Here is a 21,618-nt window from a genome sequence, read left to right as displayed (position 1 = left end):
AGCAAAGATGACAGGGATGTTTACAAAAGTTATGAATGCAGTAAGCATTCCCAAAGAACTTCTGACTTTTAAAAAGATTGCAAACAACACTGTACAACTCTCAAAGCACATTATTGATCTGAGGCCCACATGGTGAGGTGTTAGTACTGGGTTTCTGTAACAGCCTCTCCCCTTGATTTTCATAAATTCAGAAACAGGATGTCCTTGGATGACTTTCAATTCAATTTGCAACCTGTCTTGACACATCGGGGACAATACCGGGCCTTAAAAGATGATTTATTTCATTTTTCTGTCCTCCTATAAGTCCAAAAAAGCCACATGAATCTAATACTTTTTCTCAAATTACAATATTACAGATATCAAGAGACTGTATACTTATCTAACAAACAATATGATATTCATCTAAAGTGTCACTTTAGAGCTTTTGAAATATTAGAGCATTTCATATTTAAATAAAATCTCATCTCTAATAGAGATGTTAGTTGCTTTCTAAAATATCCATTCACCCACTCTTTCTGACTAGCAGAACTCAAATTTTATGGAAGATGGCAATTTGCTCAGTGAAATTATGACACATCCCAGACTCCTTTGCAGCCATGAGTAGTCATATATCTTTCCTGGTCAATGAGATGTAAGTGGAAGTCTTCGATCCACTCTTCCTCCTTCCTCCTGCCTGGACTGTGGGTATGCTTGCCGGAGCTTCAGCAACTACCTTTGAACTATGAACAACAGGCCAAAAGTATTGGAGACAACTTCCTTGAGCCAAAGAAACGAGGACAACAGCTATTTATTTTGACTTCTCATCTTGCAAGAAAACTAAACCTTTAGTGTGAACCACGCTACAGTCAGGACTGTTGTTTCTAGCTTTTTGTCTATAAGCTCACTCTATTTTTCCATTTAGGTAATTCCCATTGTCATGTATTCATTTATCCATCCATCCATCCATCCATATTGAAGTACAGTTGACACATACATTAGTGTCAAGCGTAATGTTAAGTATCTTTTAAATACAATAATGTGTGTTTTGAATATCTATATATCTGATTGTGAAGTTTACCTACAACCTGAAAATGAAACAAAACAAAACCAAAAACTTCTACTAGCGGACACTAAACAGGTTTACAAGACTTCATTAACCAACTGGGGTGCCTGCAACCCAGAGCTCGCACAGGCCTGAGAGCCTAAGTTCCTCAGTAAGACAACAGCCAGCACGGCCATCAAAGATCAGAACGTGAATCAACAAATGTCGTCTTCCTACTGTCTCAATTCAATGAGTTAGTAAAGACTTAGTGAAGCAAGTACATCTGGGAATTTCTTTTAACATCTACATCGTCAAGTTCTAATATCTTTTCACCAAAGGGAAATTAGAAGCTGAGTAAGAGTACCCTATGATATAAATTGAGCAACTTCAGGGGCGCCTGGGTGGCTCAGTCGGTTAAGCGTCCGACTTCGGCTCAGGTCACGATCTCACGGTCCGTGAGTTCGAGCCCCGCGTCGGGCTCTGGGCTGATGGCTCAGAGCCTGGAGCCTGCTTCCGATTCTGTGTCTCCCTCTCTCTCTGCCCCTCCCCCATTCATGCTCTGTCTCTCTCTGTCTCAAAAATAAATAAACGTTAAAAAAAAAAAATTAAAAAAAAAAAAATTGAGCAACTTCATACATAATTCAAAGCACCTCTCTCAGGGAATCCTAAGCAATCCTCTCCCAGCATATGAGGAGATAAGCAGCCATGACAGGTGTTCTGGAAATGTGGTCTCCGACAGTCTCTGGACAGAACCTTCAAGCAGACCTGCTCAGTCTACAAAGTCTTCCCAGGAGAAATCCCCAGAGCACCAGCTAGCTAAGACCACTGAAGCCAAATTTCTGTCTAGCTTTATATTAATATCAATATTTAGCCATTACTTGACTCCCTAAGCCCAGGATGAGGAGAGGGAAGGTCTATGCATGCCCTGAGTCTCCAGCACAGCCTCCCCACCCCCACTAAGTAAAGCAGTTCAGAGGACTCTCTATGTGCAAAGTCACGTTTGACCTGCAGGGAATACTAGAAAGACTAAGCAGGCTGCCTAAAATACAATACGCTTTTATTTTACGGAAATGAGTCATTTTTATCTAGGGGTCAGAAATTTTCCCGGAAAGACTTAGGTTAAATATTTCAAACTACTTTCAACAAAAGTGAGGCTCCGAGGAAGAATGAGACCTACTACTACCAACACTGCATAGACTGGCATATGAGATGACAGTTTGGGATACGGAGGTGCAAAGTTTTAACGACTTCACAAACAATATGTCTTGTACCTGCATCAAACCATTTTATTTTTGCATACAGCATAATTTCAATGTATTTTTAGTAATTTCTGTTTTCACCTGCACTTAATATCTTATGGTAGAGTGTTTTTTTGTTTTTTGTTTCCAAAATACTCACTACCTCTCTCTGGCCCCTTTTCTTTTTTTTTTTTCCAACGTTTATTTTATTTTGGGGACAGAGAGAGACAGAGCATGAACGGGGGAGGGGCAGAGAGAGAGGGAGACACAGAATCGGAAACAGGCTCCAGGCTCTGAGCCATCAGCCCAGAGCCCGACGCGGGGCTCGAACTCACGGACCGTGAGATCGTGACCTGGCTGAAGTCGGACGCTTAACCGACTGCGCCACCCAGGCGCCCCAACTCTGGCCCCTTTTCTATACTCCCTGGTGTGGGCACTCCTGCCACAAATCCTGGGAGGTAGGTTGAAAGAACAGCTCCCAGTTAGGACATGCTGTTCTCAAACCAGAGGGAAACAGACCGATGACTGAAGAGAAGCTTTCAGAGCCATTATGTAGTCCTGCTATCACTATTTTCCCCTCTCCTTTAAGATCAGCATGTCCCAATTCTTATATACAATGTAAGAGACAAAAGTACCCCAAAGCCCATAAATCTGTGATATTATTAGAAACACATGGGGTGCCTGAGAGGCTCAGTTGACTAAACGTCTGACTTTGGCTCAGCTCATGATCTCACAGATTGTGGGTTTGAGCCCCACATCCGGCTCTGCGCTGACAGCTCAGAGCCTGGAGTCTGCTTCATATTCTGTCTTCCTCTCTGCCCCTCCCCTACTCGTGCTCTCTCTCTCAAAAACATTAAAAAAATTTACAAGAAAAAGGAACATATAAAGATGCCATTTGTGACATCAATAACATAAATGGGGGGTAGTGTACTCCCATACTCTCCATTAGGAGGGTTTTTTAAAATATTTTTTTAATGTTTATTTATTTTTCAGAGAGAGAGAGTGTGTGAGAGAAAGAGAGAGAGAGAGAGAGAGAGAGAGAGAGAGAGAGAGCAGGGGAGGGGCAGAGAGAGAGGGAGACACAGAATCTGAAGCAGGCTCCAGGCTCCGAGCTGTCAGCACAGAGCCTGATGCAGGGCTCGAACTCACGAACTGTGGGATCATGACCTGAGCTGAAGTCGGACACTTAACGAACTGAGTCACCCAGGCGCCCCAGGAGTAGAGTTTTTGCAGGCAATTGAAGTTATCAGTTAAATGAGATTGTTGTAACTGTTAGGATATTTCATGTAGTCCTAATAGTAATCACAAAGAATATATCTATAGAATACACACGATAGGAAATGTGAACTGAAGCATGTCACTACAACAAGATCAACAAAACACAAAGAAAGGTAGCAAGAGAGGAAATGGGGGACCAAAAAGCCTCAAGACATACATAAAAGTAACAAAATGACAGTAATCTAGCTTCCCCTATTAGGCTGAAGGTGAAAGAATATCCCATGCAAATGGTAACCAGAAGAGAGCAGGCACAGCTATAATACCAGACAAAAAAGACTTTCAGTCAAACACTGTTACAAGATACAAAAAAGGACATAATGTATAATGATTAAAGAGTCACTTAACCAGAAAAATATAACAATTATAAATATTTATGCACCAAACATCAGCTCTCCTAAATAGATCAAGCAAATACTGACAGAATTGAAGGGAGAAATAGATAATTCCATAATAATAGCTGTACCCCCACTTTCAATAATGGATAGAACAACCAGATAAAAGATCAATAAAGAACCAGGGCTTGAACAACACTCTAGACCAACTGGATCTTGTAGACATACACCAAGCACTCCTCCCACCAACAGAACGTTCGTTCTTCTCAGGTATACACGAAACGCTCTCCAGGATAGACCACACATTAGGTCACAAAACAAATCTTAAGAAATTGCAAAATACTTGTCAACAAGCTGGATAACCTGAAGAAATGTATAAATTTCTACACGCATACAGGCTACCAAGACTGGATGATAAAGAACGAGAAAATCTGAACAGACCCATAACTAAGGAGACTTGATCAGTAATCAAAAACCTTCCAACACCAAAAAAAGCCTAAGACTTGCACTGGTGAATTCTACCCAACATTTAAAGAATTAACATCAGGGGTGCATGGGTGGCTCAGCTGGTTAAACGTTGGACTTCGGCTCAGGTCATGATCTCATGGTTTGTGAGTTCGAGCCCCCCATGGGGCTCTGTGCTGACAGCTCAGAGCCTGGAGCCTGCTTCGAATTCTGTGTCTCCTTCTCTCTGCCCCTCCCACACTTTCATTCAGTCTCTCTCTCAAAAATTAAATAAATGAAAGAAGGAAGGAAGGAAGGAAGGAAGGAAGGAAGGAAAGAAAGAACATCAACATCTCAAACTCTTCCAAAATATTAAAGAGGAGGAAATACTCCCAAGCTCATTCCATGAGTTCAGCATTATCCTAATACCAAACCACACGTAGATACTACAAAAACAAAAACAAAAAACTACAGCACAATTTCCCCTATGAAATTTGATGCAAAAATCCTTAACAAAATATTAGCAAACCAAATTCAACAACACATTAAAAGGATCATAAACCATGACCAAATGTGATTTATAACACACCTACATCAATAGAAAGGACAAAAACCACAGGACTATCTCAATTTATGCAGAAAACGCATTTGACAAAATCCCAACATCCTTTCATGATAAAATGCATTCAACAGGGGTGCCTGGGGGGCTCAGCTGGTCGAATATCTGACTCTTCCAGCTCAGGTCATGATCCCAGGGTCCTAAGATTGAGCCCCTCACTGGGCTCCATGCTAAATGTGGAGCCTGCTTAAGATTCTCTCTCTCTCCCTCCCTCTGCTCCTCTCCCCAGCTTGTGTGCTCTCTCTCTCTAAATAAAAACAATTTTTAAAAAAGCATTCAACAAACTAGGAATTGAAAAAAATTACCTCAACATAATAAATGCCATATATAAAAAGCCCACAATTAACATCATACTCAATGGTTAAAGACTGAAAGCCTTTTCTCTATGATCAGGAACAAGACAAGGATGCCTGCTCTCATCACTTCTATTCAACTCTTAGCCAGAGCAATTAGGCACAAAAAAAAGAAATATAAGGCATTCAAATTTGAATGGAAAAAGTAAAATTATTTTTGTTCATGGAAACATGATCTTAAATGTAGAACATCCTAAAGATTTCACACACAAAAAGCCTTTAGAACTAATACATTCAGTGGGGCACATGGGTGACTCAGTCAGTTGAGCATCTGACTCAATTTCGGCCAAGGTCACAATCCCAGGGTTGTGGGATCGAGCCCCATGTTGGGATCCACACTGAGCATGGAGCCTGCTTAAGAGTCTCTCTCCGCCCACCCCTCCCCCCCCCCCCCCCCCCCGCCCCGTCCCACCCTTCTCTCCTGCTTGGTCTCTAAAATACAATACAATAACTCCTAGAAGAAAACATAGGAGAAAAGCTTCATGACATTGGATTAGGCAATGATTTCTTGAATATGACACCAAACACACACACACACACACACACACACACAAAATAGACAAATGAGACTACATAAAATTCTAAAACTTCTATGCTCAAAGGACTGGAAAAACAATCTTTGGAATGGGAGAAAATATCTGTAAATCATATATCTGATAAAGGGTTAATATCCAAAATATATAAAGAACTCCTACAACTCAACAACCAATGACATACAAATGGCCAACAAGTATATGAAAAGACACTCAAAACCACTAATCATTAACAGAATTGCAAATCAAAACCACAATGAGCTATTACCTCACACCCAAAAAAAGAAGTAACAAGTGCTACTGAAGATGTAGAGAAACCAGAACCCTTGTACACTGTTGGTAGGAATGTAAAATGGTACAACCACGGAGGAAAACAGTATGGCAGCTCCACAAACACTTCTAATATGATGCGAATCCAGCAACCCCACTGTTGCGTATATATCCAACATAACTGAAAGCAGGGTCTCAAACAGGTATCTGCACATTCACATTTATAGCAGAAGTATTCACAATAGCCAAGGGGTAGAAGAAATACAATTGTCCATTGAAAGAAGAATGGATAAAGAAAATACAGTATGTGTAGAATGGAATATGATTCAGCCTTAAAAAGGAAATTCTGACACATGCTATAACATGGATGAACCTTGAGGATATTACGATGACTAAATGAAGCCAGTCACAAAAAGACACGTGCTGTATATCCTACTTTTTTGAGGTATATAAAATAGTCACATCCATAGAAACAGAAAGCAGAATGGTAGTTCCCAGTGCCTAGGGATGGGAGAAATGGGGAAGGCTATTACATAATGAGTACTGGGTTTGACTTTTGCAAGACGAAAAAGTTCTGGAGAGTGGTTGCACCACATCGTGAATATACTTAACGCTACTACACTGTAAGCTTAAATACGGCCAAGATGACAGATTTCACGTGTTTTGCCACAATTTAAACTTTGTTTACAAAAAATGACACATTGTGAAACTAAATTTTAAGAATCAGGAACACAGTCAAAGTCCCCTAACTTTCCTCACAAAATTCAAAATGAGAGCAATCTTTTCATTTAATATATGTAAACATACCCTCCACACACCAAGAACTCGTTTGAAGCACGCTTGCCAGCAGCTCCCATTGGCATGTCATCTAAAGGAGAGAGAGGAAAATACAGTCAGTTCTGCTCGACCATCTGCTCACAAGATGTAACTTGTTCCAACATGATCATTAGGAAAAATCTGAGCACGACACAAATTGACCACTTGCTTGTGTTGCAGTTTCCTCCACGAGTAAAAGCAGGTAAAAACCGCGAGGAGAAACACCGAAGACGCTGCACCCAGCTGAATGCACAGCCCGCAGTGCTTCAACGCCCGTTTCTAGAAACAATCCGGTCTTTACGAGGTAAAGTGTCATATTTATTTCAGTGTTATGTATTTCTCCACCATCTAACACGCACGGGAAAACTGTGCTAACGTTTCAATCGTGTTCTTTTTAATATGTCACTCACCAAAGTCTGGAGTATTATGCCTCCAATTCCAATTTGCCCATAAACTCGGCGGTTTTTACTGAGCAATTTTTTCAGACTGTGGTAATTTTCAGAACACACATGTCACCTTCTAGCACAACGGACTGCAAACAAAGTCTAGTTCACACCAGTGTTGGAGCACCCCCATCCTCCTGCATAACAAACACTCCTGTGTCCTGAATGGTTGTTGAGCGAGACGTGGAAGCTGGGGCTTCTCAGACACGGCAGCACATGCCACAGGCCATCGTCACCTACTCCTACATCATCTGTATGTGGGAACAGAGCTGGGCTCAGACGCAGGGGCCCCTCACTCCTTGTCACTGGTATGTCCACTCTATCACATTGCCTGTGTGATTTTAAATGGCCATAAACGTGGGGCGCGTGGGTGGCTCAGCTGGTTAAGCGTCCGACTCTTGATTTCAGCTCAGGTCATGATCTCATGGTTTTTGTGAGTTCAAGCCCTGAGTCAGGCTCTGCACTGACAGTGAGGAGATTCTCTCTCTCTCCCCCTCTCTCTACCCCTCCACCACTCACACACATTCTTCCTCTCTCAAAAGAAATAAACTTTAAATAAATAAATAAATAAATAAATAAATAAATAAATAAATAAATGGCTGTGAAGGCATAATTAATGTGTTGATATGACACAGCAAATAATATCAATTTTTTAAAAAGTACACAGCTAACCTATACTCAAAAGGGGGGAAAAACCAACACAAATATCCCTTTGAATGGCCCTAAATAAGATTTGAGAAATGTATTTATTTTAGCACATCTCAAGTCCCTGCTCTCTTGAAGCTTACATTCTATCAGTGAAAGAGGGTAATAGTGTCAGGCATGATAAGAAATATAAAGGAAAATAAATCACGGTAAGAGAATAAAGAGAAGTGAGGAAGCAAGGTATCTATTTTAAAGAAAATAGCTGCCGACATGGGAACAGGGCAGATGGGGTAGAGATAGAAGCTACGTTTCACTAAGTGCACTTCATTTTGTAGCTTTGAGTTTGGAACCATACATAATTATGAAACAAAATAAAATCAAAAGAAAAAATATCCCTAGAAATCAAACCACTATAATGTTTTGTCATTCATAACCATATATCAACATATCTGTATTGTCACCAGAAGGGAATTCTTTCAAGTGACTTTAAAGCTCAGTAATTTGATTGGACATCCCTAATGAGATTATCCTAAGGACAAAAAGACCCACAGAAAGAGTTTTTGTTTTGTTCTGTTTTCTTTTGTTAAGTAGTCTTCATGCCCCATGTGGGGCTTGAACTCTTGACCCTGAGATCAAGAGTCACAATCTCTACCCCATTGAGCCAGCCAGGCACCTCCCATAAAAAGATTTTAGTAATTATATCGTTATCTTGATACCACGTTGGGGAGGGAGAGAAAAGAGAAGAGCCTAAACTCACAAGGGCAAAAAGAAAAGTCAACAGCCACAAAAACTTAGAAGCTATAAAGTTGATATAAGCCTCATTTGATTTACGAGACCCAAGAAGACAGAATCCTTAGCCAGCAGAGGTTCCCCCATATTGTATCAGGGAGTCTTCTCTGGGAGATGTGAATGGCCCTCCAAAAGGGAAGCATTCCAAGGCAAGTCAAGGACTCAGCCATATCGTGTCCCTAAGACCCACCACTTACAAAGCTTTCAAACAATGTTCTAATTTTCCACTCTTAATTATGAGTACACAACAACCACCAAACATCCAAGGAGGGAAATCCAGTCTGAAAACCAGATTCCCAAACAACCTGGGGGAGATTTAAAAAAAAAGAAATATTTTCCAGGGAAAGGTTAAAAGATGTATATATAATTAATGTCCTCGGATAAAACAAAATATTGCACCCTGAAATAAGAACAATTCTCGGGGCGCCTGGGTGGCGCAGTCGGTTAAGCGTCCGACTTCAGCCAGGTCACGATCTCGCGGTCCGTGAGTTCGAGCCCCGCGTCGGGCTCTGGGCTGATGGCTCAGAGCCTGGAGCCTGCTTCCGATTCTGTGTCTCCCTCTCTCTCTGCCCCTCCCCCGTTCATGCTCTGTCTCTCTCTGTCCCAAAAATAAATAAACGTTGAAAAAAAAAAGAACAATTCTCAAAGGGAGGAGGGAAGCTTCTGAAAGTTAAAACATGAGAACATAAATGAAAAACTCAGTGAAAGAAAACATCAAGGAAATTTCCATAAAATTAGAGCAATAAGACAAAAAAATGTAAAATCTGACAAGAGATAGGAAAATCAGAGGACTGTACTCAGGTATTTGTCTTATGTTATTACTTTTAAATGGTATACATGTTATTTATTTATTTATTTATTTATTTATTTATTTATTTATTTAAATCGTATAGATGTTTTAAAAATCTTATATGAGGACTTCTGCTTCCCAGTCTCACATGTAAGAAGCCTGGAAGTTGCCATTCCAACCCAACAAGTAAAAAGTTGAACAGACTGAACAATCAACAATTCTTCTTGGTGGGAGCCTGGGTGGGGTGGCTCAATCAGTTAAGCGTCCAACTTCAGCTCAGGTCATGATTTCACAGTTTATACGTTCGAACCCCCCGCCCCCCCTCCGCCTTCCTCGGGCTCTGGGCTGACAGCTTGGAGCCTGGAGCCTGCTTTGGATTCTGTGTCTCCCTCTCTCTCTGCCCCTCTCCCACTCTCACTCTGTCTCTGTCTCTCTCTCTCTCAAAAATAAATAAACATTAAAAAAAATTCTTCTGGGGCGCCTGGGTGGCGCAGTCGGTTAAGCGTCCGACTTCAGCCAGGTCACGATCTCGCGGTCCGTGAGTTCGAGCCCCGCGTCAGGCTCTGGGCTGATGGCTCAGAGCCTGGAGCCTGTTTCCGATTCTGTGTCTCCCTCTCTCTCTGCCCCTCCCCCGTTCATGCTCTGTCTCTCTCTGTCCCAAAAATAAATAAACGTTGAAAAAAAAAAAAATTAAAAAAAAAAAATTCTTCTTGGATCCAAAAGAGAGAGAAGGACAAAGGGCAAACCGATGCCCTAGGATTAGAGAGACAGACAGGCAAACACAGGAACTTGTGGCTTATCTGAGATAAGATTCACCAGCAGAATGCTTGAGGAAACAGAGCTGGGGTGGCAAAACATGAACCATGACTGACAATTTGCTAGAGGATCACTGTGGACAACTCTCAGAGTTAAAAACTCCAGGAGGATCTAGTCATAGGGAGGCTCACAATATTGCCAGATTTACCTCCAGGAACTCAGAAGCTCACAGCAAATACCAGAGAAAAATCCCCTCCTGCTTCTGCTGAGATAATGGAAGAGAGACCATTTTTAAATAGGTCTGAGCATTCTGTACGGATCAAGGCCTGCCCTCAGGGAAAACCACTTAATCAGAGCCTAGCCGACCTGGGGGCAGGGAAATGCCCAATTCCAGTCCCCTACGGCCATCCCATCCGGTCCCACCTAAGGCAGGAAAAAGAAACTGGGAAACACTTATGCCCACAGAGCAGAGACCTAGGCTCACTAAAGACTGAGACCTAATCACAGGGCTACAGAACACTTCTACACACAGGCCTACTACTTACTTCCCCTCCTACTTACTGAAAGGCCTAGTTACAGCAGTTCCTTTTACCCAGTACATCATGTAGGACTATCAAGAAAAAGTCACAAGGCATACCAACAAAACAAAAAACAAAACAAAAAAAACACAACACAGTTTGAAGAGACAGAGCAAGCATCAGAACCAGACTTGGCAGGGATGTTAGAAGTATCAGGCTGGAGGGGCACCTGGGTGACTCAGTCGATTAAGTGTCTGACTCTTGATTTCCGCTCAGGTCGTGATCTCACCGTTGGTGGCATCGAGCCATCGGGCTCTGCGCTGACAGCATGAGGCCTGACTGGGATTCTCTCTCTCTGCCCCTCCACCCTCTTTCTCTCTCTCTCTCTCTCTCTCTCTCTCTCAAACTAAATAAAAAACATTTTAAAATATCTTTAAAAAGAAAAGAGCTATCAGACTGGAAATTTAAAACTATGATTAATATGCTAAAGGCCCTAATGGAAAAGGTACACAACATGCAAAAACACATAAGCAACATAAAAAAAAAAGATGGACATACTAACAAAGAACCAAAAAGAAACACTAGAGATTAAAAAGCACTGTAATGGAAATGAAGATTGCCTTTGATAGGCTTATTAGTGCACTGGACACAGCTGAGGAAAGAAGAACATATGGACAGAATCCTCAAAAACTGAAAAACAAACAGAATAAGAACAAAGACTTTTAAAAAAATCAACAGAATATCCAAAGTCTGTGGGACAACTACAACAGGTATAACATGTGTAATGGGATTACCAGAAAGAGAAGAAAGAACAAAAGGAACAGAGGGAAATATCTCAAACGATAATGACTCAGAATTTCCCTAAATGAATGTCAGATTCAGGAAGTTCAAAGAACTCCAAGCAGGATAAATGCCCAAAACAACCACACCTAGGCATATCATTTTCGAATTACAGAAAATCAAAAATAAAGAAAAAGAATTCTGCAAGAAGCCAAAGAAAAAGCCATACTTACAAACAAAGATAAGGATCACATTGATGGGAATGCAAGCTGGTGCAGCCACTCTGGAAAACAGTATGGAGGTTCCTCAAAAAACTAAAAATAGAACTACCCTATGTCCCAGCAATTGCACTACTAGGCATTTATCCATGGGATACAGGTGTGCTGTTTCAAAGGGACACATGCACCCCCATGTTTCTAGCAGCACTATCGACAATAGGCAAAGTATGGAAAGAGCCCAAATGTCCATCGATAGATGAATGGATAAAGAAGATGTGGTGTGTGTGTGCGTGTGTGTGTATACACACACATGTGCACACACACACATATACATATACACACACGCGCGCACACACACACACAATGGAGTATTATTCGGCAATCAAAAAGGATGAAATCTTGCCATTTGCAACTACGTGGATGGAACTGGAGGGTATTATGCTAGGTGAAATTAGTCAGACAAAGACAAAAATCATAGGACTTCACTCATATGAGGACTTTAAGACACAGAACAGATGAACATAAGGGAAGGGAAAGAAAAATAATATAAAAACATGGAAGGGGACAAAACAGAAGAAACTCATAAATATGGAGAACAAATTGAGGGTTACTGGAGGGATTGTGGGTGGGAGGATGGGCTCAATGGGTAAGGGGCACTAAGGATCTACTCCTGAAATCATTGTTGCACTATATGCTAACTCATTTGGATGTAAATTTAAAAAAATAAAAAACAAATAAAAATAAAAAGAATCACATTGACTTCTCAGTGATCATGCAAGCAAGAAGAGAGTCAAGTGACTTAAAGTGTTGAGAGAAGTAAACCACCAACTTAGAATTCTGTACCCTGCAAAATTATTCTTCAAAAGTGAAGGAAAGGGGTTCCTGGGTGGCTCACTCTTGATTCTGACTCAGGTCATGATCTCATGGTTCGTGGGATCAAGCCCCAAGTCAGGCTCCGTGCTGTCAGCATGGAGCCTGCTTGGGATTCTCTATCTCCTCTCTCTTTGCTCCTCCCTAGTTCACGCTTGCTCTCTTTCTCTCTCCAAATAAATAAATAAACTTTTTAAAAAAGTGAAAGAAAAATAAAGACTTTCCCAAATAAAAATTGAGGGGATTTGCTGACAAAATAATAGCATCAGCATATTGAGTTATGTATGCTAAATGTTTACGTCTTATGTATAGATGTATATGCTTACATATGCTTATATTTAACTGGAATGAATGACAGCAATGATACAAGGGATGGCAGGAAGGAATGAGGATTTTATTATTATAAGGTACTTCACATTACCCATGAAGTGATACAGTTTATTTGAAAGTGGGCCTGGATTAGTTACAAACGTATATTGCAAACTCTAGGACAACCACTAAAAAAAAGTAAAAAGTATAATTGATATGCTAAGGAAAGAAAAATAGAGTAATAAATGCTCAATTAAACCCACGAAAGGCAGGGGCGCCTGGGTGGCTCAGTCGGTTGAGCGTCTGACTTTGGCTCAGGTCATGATCTCACAGCTCGTGAGTTCGAGCCCTGCATCGGGCTCTGTGCTGACAGCTCAGAGCCTGGAGCCTGCTTCTGCTTCTGTATCTCCCTCTCTCTCTGCCCATAACCCACTCACATTCTGTCTCTATCTCTCTCAAAAATAAATAAACATTAAAAAAAAAAATTTAAATCCACGAAAGGAAGAGTGGAAGACAAAAATAGAAGAACAAGGATGATGAATAGAAAACAGTTAACAAATATGTTAGATATTAATCTAACTATATCAATAACCCTTTTAATGTCAATGGGCTAAATACACCTATTAAAAGACAGATTTCAGACTGGATTAAAATACACAACCCAGTCATATGTTGTCTACAAGAAACTCACTTTAAATATAAACACACATGGGGCGCCTGGGTGGCGCAGTCGGTTAAGCATCCGACTTCAGCCAGGTCACGATCTCACGGTCCGTGAGTTCGAGCCCCGCGTCGGGCTCTGGGCTGATGGCTCAGAGCCTGGGGCCTGTTTCCAATTCTGCGTCTCCCTCTCTCTGCCCCTCCCCCGTTCATGCTCTGTCTCTCTCTGTCCCAAAAATAAACGTTGAAAAAAAAAAAAAAATTTAAAAAAAAAATAAATAAATAAATATAAACACACATAGGGGCGCCTGGGTGGCGCAGTCGGTTAAGCGTCCGACTTCAGCCAGGTCACGATCTCGCGGTCCGTGGGTTCGAGCCCCGCATCGGGCTCTGGGCTGATGGCTCAGAGCCTGGAGCCTGTTTCTGATTCTGTGTCTCCCTCTCTCTCTGCCCCTCCCCCGTTCATGCTCTGTCTCTCTCTGTCCCAAAAATAAATAAAAACGTTGAGAAAAAAAAAAAATTTTTTTTAAAAAATATAAACACACATAGATTAAAAAAGTAGATGGGTAGACAAAAATAGACCATGCTAACACTAATCAAAAGAAAGCAGGAATAGCTTTAATCTCCAACACAGCACACTTCAAAGTTATCAGGAATAAAAAAGGGCATTACACAGTGATACATTTATGTTTACATAAACATAGATCCTCCAAGAAGACAGAATAATTCTTACTAACAGGTACGCATGCCCATAACAACAGAGCATCAAACTATGTAAGGCAAAAACTTACAAGGGGAAATAGGTGAAACCACTATCATAGTTGGGAGACTTCAACACCCTTCCCTCAAAGATGGACAGATCCAGGGGCACCTGGGTGGCTCAGCTGGTTAAGCACCTGACCTTTTTTTTTTTTAATGTTTATTTTTGAGAGAGAGACAGACAGACAGACAGGGCATGAGTAGGGGAGGGGCAGAGAGAGAGGGAGACTCAGAATCCGAAGCAGGCTCCAGGCTCTGAGCTGTCAGCACAGAGCCTGACGCGGGGCTCGAGCCCACAAACCGTGAGATCATGACCTGAGCCGAAGCTGGACGCTTAACTGACTGAGCCACCCAGGGCGCCCCAAGCATCAGACTCTTGATTCCAGCTCAGGTCATGATTTCATAGTTTCGTGAGTTTGAGCCCTGCATCAGGCTCTGCACTGACAACGTCAGAGTCTGCTTGAGATTCTCTTTCTTTCTCTGCTCTTTCCTTGCTCATGCTCTCTCTCAAAATAAACAACTTAAAAAAAAAAAAATGTTTTTTAAAGGACAGCTCCAGCAGGCAGAAAATCAATAAGGACATAGTTGAACTCAATAACGCCATCAATCACCTAGATATAATTGGCATCTACAGACAACTTCATCCGACAACAGCAGAGTACATATTGTTTTTAAACTCACATGGAACATTCAGCAAGACAGACTAAATTCTGGGCCATAAAACATACCTTAACAAATTAAAAAAAATAGAAATCAGGCAATGTCTATTCTCAGACCACAAGAGAAATAAACTAACAATCAGTAACAGAAAGATAATTGGAAAATCCCAAAATACAGGGGGATTAAAAACACACTTCTAAAAACAAATTGGTCAAAGAAGAAATCTCAAGAGAAATTTAAAAATATTTTGAACTAAATGAATTTGAAAACACAACAATCAATAAGCTTCTAGGATAACTAAGAAACAGAGAGAGAGGATACAAATGACTAATATCACTAATGAAAGAAGGGACACCACTAGAGATCCCATTGAAATAAAAAGGATAATAAAGGGATACTATGCACAACTCTATGTCCACAAACTTGACAGCCTAGACGAAATGGACCCCAATTCTGTGAAAGACACGATCTGCCAAAACTCACTCAGGAAGAAACACGCAATTTGAATAAAGGCCTATTTCTATTAAAGAAACTGAGTCAGTAATTAATAACCTTCCAAACCAGAAAGCACCGGGCCCAGATGAGTTCTTTGGTGAACTCTTACCAAACATTTAAGGAAGAAATTATACCAAATCTCTATCTTCAATCTCCTTTCAGAGGATAGAAGCAGAGACAGTATTTCCTAATTCGTTCTATAAGGCCATCAGTACCCAGAAAAATCTCCAACAAAACATTAGCAAATTGAATCCAACAATGTATAAAAAGAAATATATACCATAACCAAATGGGATTTATCCCAGGTATGCAAGGCTGGCTCAACATTCTAAAATTAATGTAATCACATTAATAGACTAAAAAGGAAAATCACAGAAAAAGCATTGGACAAAATCCAATAACCATTCATGATAAAAACTCTTGGTAAACTAGGAATGGAGGAGAACTGTTTCAACTTGATAAAAAAAAATCTACAAAAAGCTACTGCTAACATCATACTAAATGGTGAGAAACTCCAAGCTTTCCCACTAAGATCAGGTAAGAAGATAAGGACATCCTTTTTCTTTTTTTCCTCCACTGATTTTTTGTGGACTGTGGTTATTACAGTTTCATATAATCTGTGAAAGATGTCCTTTTTTACCACTCCTTCAACACTGCACTGGAAGTCCCTGTTAATGCAATAAGTCAAGAAAAGGAAATGAAATGTATACAGCTGGGTAAAGTAGACATAAAACTATTGCTTGCAGGTGACATGATTATTTATGTAAAAAAAAAACAAACTCAAAGAATTGACAACACACACACACACACACACACACACACACAATCTCCCAAACTAATAAGTGATTAAAGCAAGGCTGCAGGATACAAAGTTAATATTAAAAAAAATAAATTGCTTTCCTCTATCTCGGTAATAAACAACTAAAATTTGAAATTGAAAGAACACCACCATTTAAAAAAATTTTTTTTAATGTTTATTTATTTTTGAGACAGAGAGAGACAGAGCATGAGCAGGGGAGGGGCAGAGAGAGAGAGAGAGGAAGACACAGAATCGGAAGCAGGCTCCAGGCTCCGAGCTGTCAGCACAGAGCCTGACGTGGGGCTCGAACAAGTCAACCACGAGATGATGACCTGAGCCAAAGTTGGACGCTCAACCAACTGCGCCACCCAGGCACTCCAGCACACCACCATTTACATCGGCCCCCCACAAAATGAAAATATTTAGTATAAATCTAACAAAATACATACAAGATCTGTATGAGGAAAACTACAAAACTCTGATGAATGAAATCAAAGAAGAACTAAATAGATGGAGAGATACTCTATGTTAGGAAGACTTAATATTGTCCACATGTCAGTTCTTCCCAACTTGATCTATAGATTCAATACAATCCCAGTCAAAATCCCAGCAAGTTGTTTTGTGGACATTGACAAACTAATTCTAAAGTTTAAATGGAAAAGGCAAAAGACCCATAATAGCCAACACAATACTGAATGAGAAGAACAAAGTTGGAGGACTGACGCTACCCAACTTCAAGACTTACTATAAAACTACACTAATCAAGACGCTGTTGTATTAGTAAAAGAACAAACAGATCAACGGAACAGAATAGGGAGACCAGAAATAGACCCCATAAATATAGTCAACTGATCTTTGACAGAAGAGAAAAGACAATACAATGGAGCAGAAACAGTCTTCAACAAATGGTGCTAGAACAATCAGACATCCACAGACCAAAAAAAAAGAATCTAGATACAGACCTTACATCTTTCAAACAAAACTAACTCAAAATGGGCCATAGACCTAAATGTAAAACAAAAAACTACAAATATTGTAGAAGATAACATAGGAAAAAACCTAGAGGACCTTGGGTGTCATGATACCAACACGAAACACAATCCATGAAAGAAATAAATTGATTTAAATAATTTAATCATTAAATTTAATGATTAACTTTAACTTATCAAAATTGAAAACAACCACTCTGTGAAAGACAACATCAAGAAAATGAAAGATAACCCATAGACTGGACAAAAATATTTGCAAAAGACACATCTGATAAAGGACTGTTATCCCAAATATACAAAGAGCTCTTAAAGCTCATCAGAAATGGGAATGCAAACTGGTGCAGCCAGTCTGGAAAACAGAATGGAGGTTCCTCAAAAAATTAAAACTAGAACTACCCTACGATCCAGCAATTGCACTACTAGGTATTTATCGAAGGGATACAGGTGTGTTGTTTCAAAGGGGCACATGTACCCCCTTTCGTAGCAATACTATCGACAATAGCCAAAGTATGGAAAGAGCCCAAATGTCCATCGACGGATGAATGGATAAAGAAGATGTGGTATATATATACAATGGAGTATCACTTGGCAATCAAAAAGAATGAAATCTTGCCATTTGTAACTACGTGGATGGAACTAGAGGGTATTGTGCTAAACGAAATTAGAGAAAGAGAAATATCATAGGACTTCACTCATATGAGGAATTTAAGATACAAAACAGATGAACATAAGGGAAGGGAAGCAAAACTAATACAAAAACAAGGAAGGAGACAAAATAAGAGACTCTTAAAGACACAGAACAAACTAAGGATTGCTGGAGGGGTTGTGGGTGGGGGGATGGGCTAAATGGGTAAGGGGCATTAAGGAAGACACTTGTTGGGATGAGCACTGGGTGTCATACATAGGGGACGAATCACTGCAATCTACTCCTGAAATCATTATTACACTATATGCTAATGAACTTGGATATAAATTTGAAAATTAAATAAATAAATAAATAAATAAATTCCATCAGTAAAATGAAAAACAAAAACAAAACAAAAAACCCAACCAAACCAAAGAAAAAGCTCAACAAAAAGATAACAAAAAGGGACCAAAGACCTTAAGAGACGCCTCACCAAAGAAGATATATGGATAGTGAATAAGCATACGAAAAGATGCTGAACACCACGTCATCAGAGAAGTGCAAATTAAAACAAGACACCGCTGCACATCTAACAGAACAGCCCAATCCTGGAACACTGACAGCACTAAATGGTGGTGGGGGTAATGGGGCAACAGGAACTCCCATTTACTGCTGGCAGGAATGCAAAATGGCACAGCCACTTTGGAAGACAGTTTGGTGTTTTCTGACAAAACTAAACGTGATCTTACCATGCCAGCCAGGAGTCATGCTCTTTGGTGTTTATCCAAAGGAGTTGCACACTTATGTTCACACAAAAACATGCACACAGATGTTTATAGTAGTTTTATTCTTCACTGTCAAAGCTTGGAAGCAACTAAAATATCCTTCAAAAGGTAAGTGGATAAACTGTGATATAAAACTATACGGACAAAGGGATTAATGGTTTCCAAGGAGTATGTGGGGAGCATGGAAGATTTTTAGGGCAGTAGAAATGCTCTGTATATTATAATGATGGAAACGTGCCATTACACCTTTCTCCAAATCCACAGGATGTACGACAAGAATGAATTCTAAGTAGACTGTGGACTTTGGGTGATTGTGATATGTCAACGTAGGCTCATCCTCAGTGACAAATGTACTGTTCTGGTGAGGTAGGCAGGAGGTGTGGGGGAAACCTGCATCTTCCTCTCAATTTTCTTATAAACCTAAAACTACTCTAAAAAAATGAAATCTTTGAAAAAAAATATGTATGTTTCAAAATAACAAATTTTTAGCAATTGAAAAGAAGGGTGTGGCCAACTATAACACACGCTGTAAGTACATCAAAAAGATGAAGACCAAGAGATGACCCCTGAGGTTTAGAGGCACAAAGACTTCAACAGAAGCAGTTTTGAAAAAAAAGGTTTTCATATATTTACACAGCATAAAAAACAAAGGTAACTAGAATAAAACAAAAGATGTGAAGGTCCTTTATGTAGGAAAATATAAATATGTATCAAAACATGTTAAGGAGAAACATACTCTTGATTTGACAATTCAATATTGTAAAGATCATTTACTGCCTCTCAATAGGTCTTATAAAATCAACACAATTCCCATAAAAATCCCCAAATAGTTTTTTGTAGGATTTGTCAAGCCAAATTTAAACTACATGGGCATAAAGGGGGCCAAGAATAGCCAAAGTGATTCCAAAGAATACAAGAATGCTATCATCACCCCTCCCCACAATCTCTCCCCCCTACCTCACACACACACACACACACACACACGCATGAATTTTAAAATGATTTATTTAAAAATTAAATAAATGTGGGGCGCCTGGGTGGCTCAGTCGGTTAAGCGTCCGACTTTGGCTCAGGTCATGATCTTGCGGTTCGTGAGTTCAAGCCCCGCGTCGGGCTCTGTGCTGACAGCTCAGAGCCTGGAGCCTGTTTCAGATTCTGTGTCTCCCTCTCTCTCTCTGACCCTCCCCCGTTCATGCTCTGTCTCTCTCTGTCTCAAAAATAAATAAACGTTAAAAAAAATTTTTTTTAATTAAATAAATGAAATTTAAAAATGATTTATAATATAGACAAATAGACCAATGGGACAGAAAACCTTAAAAAAAAAACCCTTAATCCTTTATATAAACCTGATTATGACAAATCTGGAATTGCCTATCAGTAGAGAAAGGACAGAATATTCAATAATAGGATCCCTACTTTATTCCATCTACAAAAATGAATTCCAGGTAAAGACTTTTCTTTAGAAGTTACCATTATACCATTAGGGGCAGCATGGCAGAGGCTACTGACTGGCTACAACTCGTGTGAACCAATATTTTGTAGATTTGAGGTTGAAAATTTCTGAAGTATCCATTTGGAAGGAACTCTGATCCAAGGACATCTGTTATAATACATTGTGAATAGTGAAAAGACAGAAATAATCCAGGTAACCATCAGCACAGAAATAGACAAACTGTGGTTTAGTTGTACTGTGAGATTCAGATATTAAAATGAACTAGACACACACCTAGATATATATATATATATATATATATATATATATATATATATATATCTAGCTTCGTAGCAAAACCATGCATAAAAAAACAAACTATAGAAAGCTTCTTTATACTATTTACTTAAAAACTGTATAAACACAAGAATACCATATGTTATTTACAGATCCTGGCATATGTGGAAGTATAAGAAAAAATCGACGCAAAGAATTTACCTCTGGCAAGAGTAGAATAAGGACAAGGACTTTAGCTGACCTGCAGCATTTTTATCTTTAAAAAAGGACATCTAAAAACGGCAAAATGTTGACATAAATAAAATTAGCATGGTGGTGACTGGAGTATCTGCTGTATTACTTCCTGTTTGAAATATTTCATCATGTTTAAGGTTTACTTACTTTTAAAAAATAAAATAAAATAAAACCCCCAATGTATGCTGGACGATCTTTGAAAGGTAACTCTGAGGTGGGAGAGCACTGATCGTAAATTGCCATCTACTCCTGATGCGGTGTCCATAAAATAAATGCTAAAGTGCGTTTGCTCTGGCGGTCTTCACAGCAGCTAGCATGGTGCCTGACACAGCAGCTGTTAAATCAGTATTTGACAAATGATTAAAGAGACCTCTGGACACCAACTTCTCCAACCACCTGTTCGCACACACAGTCAACCTGAGACTATTAAAGTACCAAAGTAATCAAATTTCTAGTTTTTCTGATCCAGTTCCTTCACAACCAGACTATTGTTCCTTTTTTGTTTTGTCTAAGTCTCTTTTTTGTAGGTTTTTTGGTGCCCTTAATTATTCCATTAGAGCCCTGACTATATTTAGCCAACTTGGATTCTGCTTCCTTTATAAAAATTCTTCCTATACATTTACAAAACTCATCCCCGACCTTACGCCAGGATCTTCCGAAGGGCATCCAGATTGACTTTAGACTCCCCTGACTCTTAGGCTGTCTTGCAAAAGAGGCATTCTTTTCGCTCCTTTCCTTAGATTTAATTTCCCTTGGTCTGCTGGCTTTTCTATTTCTGTTTCTACCGTCTCCTGTAAACTTTCCATCTACCTTCAGAATCCAAAGTTACTGCTTTATGGGAGGTGCCTGAGCAGATTTTAG

The 21,618-nt window shown here is 39.8% G+C and overlaps 1 protein-coding gene across 4 annotated transcripts in view; it reads right to left on the bottom strand.

Annotated features, from left to right (window-relative positions):
* ULK2 (unc-51 like autophagy activating kinase 2) overlaps positions 1–21,618 on the bottom strand; it is an 86,261-nt gene that overhangs the window by 29,950 nt on the left and 34,693 nt on the right. For all 4 annotated transcript variants that reach the window (XM_045487529.1, XM_045487532.1, XM_045487530.1 and 1 more), the window contains exon 14: positions 6,896–6,956. In XM_045487529.1, coding sequence (XP_045343485.1) covers positions 6,896–6,956 — 61 coding nt within the window. The remainder of the gene's footprint in view (positions 1–6,895; positions 6,957–21,618) is intronic.

Source organism: Leopardus geoffroyi, chromosome E1, assembly GCF_018350155.1.
Source record: "Leopardus geoffroyi isolate Oge1 chromosome E1, O.geoffroyi_Oge1_pat1.0, whole genome shotgun sequence".
Lineage (NCBI taxonomy): Eukaryota > Metazoa > Chordata > Mammalia > Carnivora > Felidae > Leopardus > Leopardus geoffroyi.
This window is presented reverse-complemented; position numbering and strand designations above follow the sequence as displayed.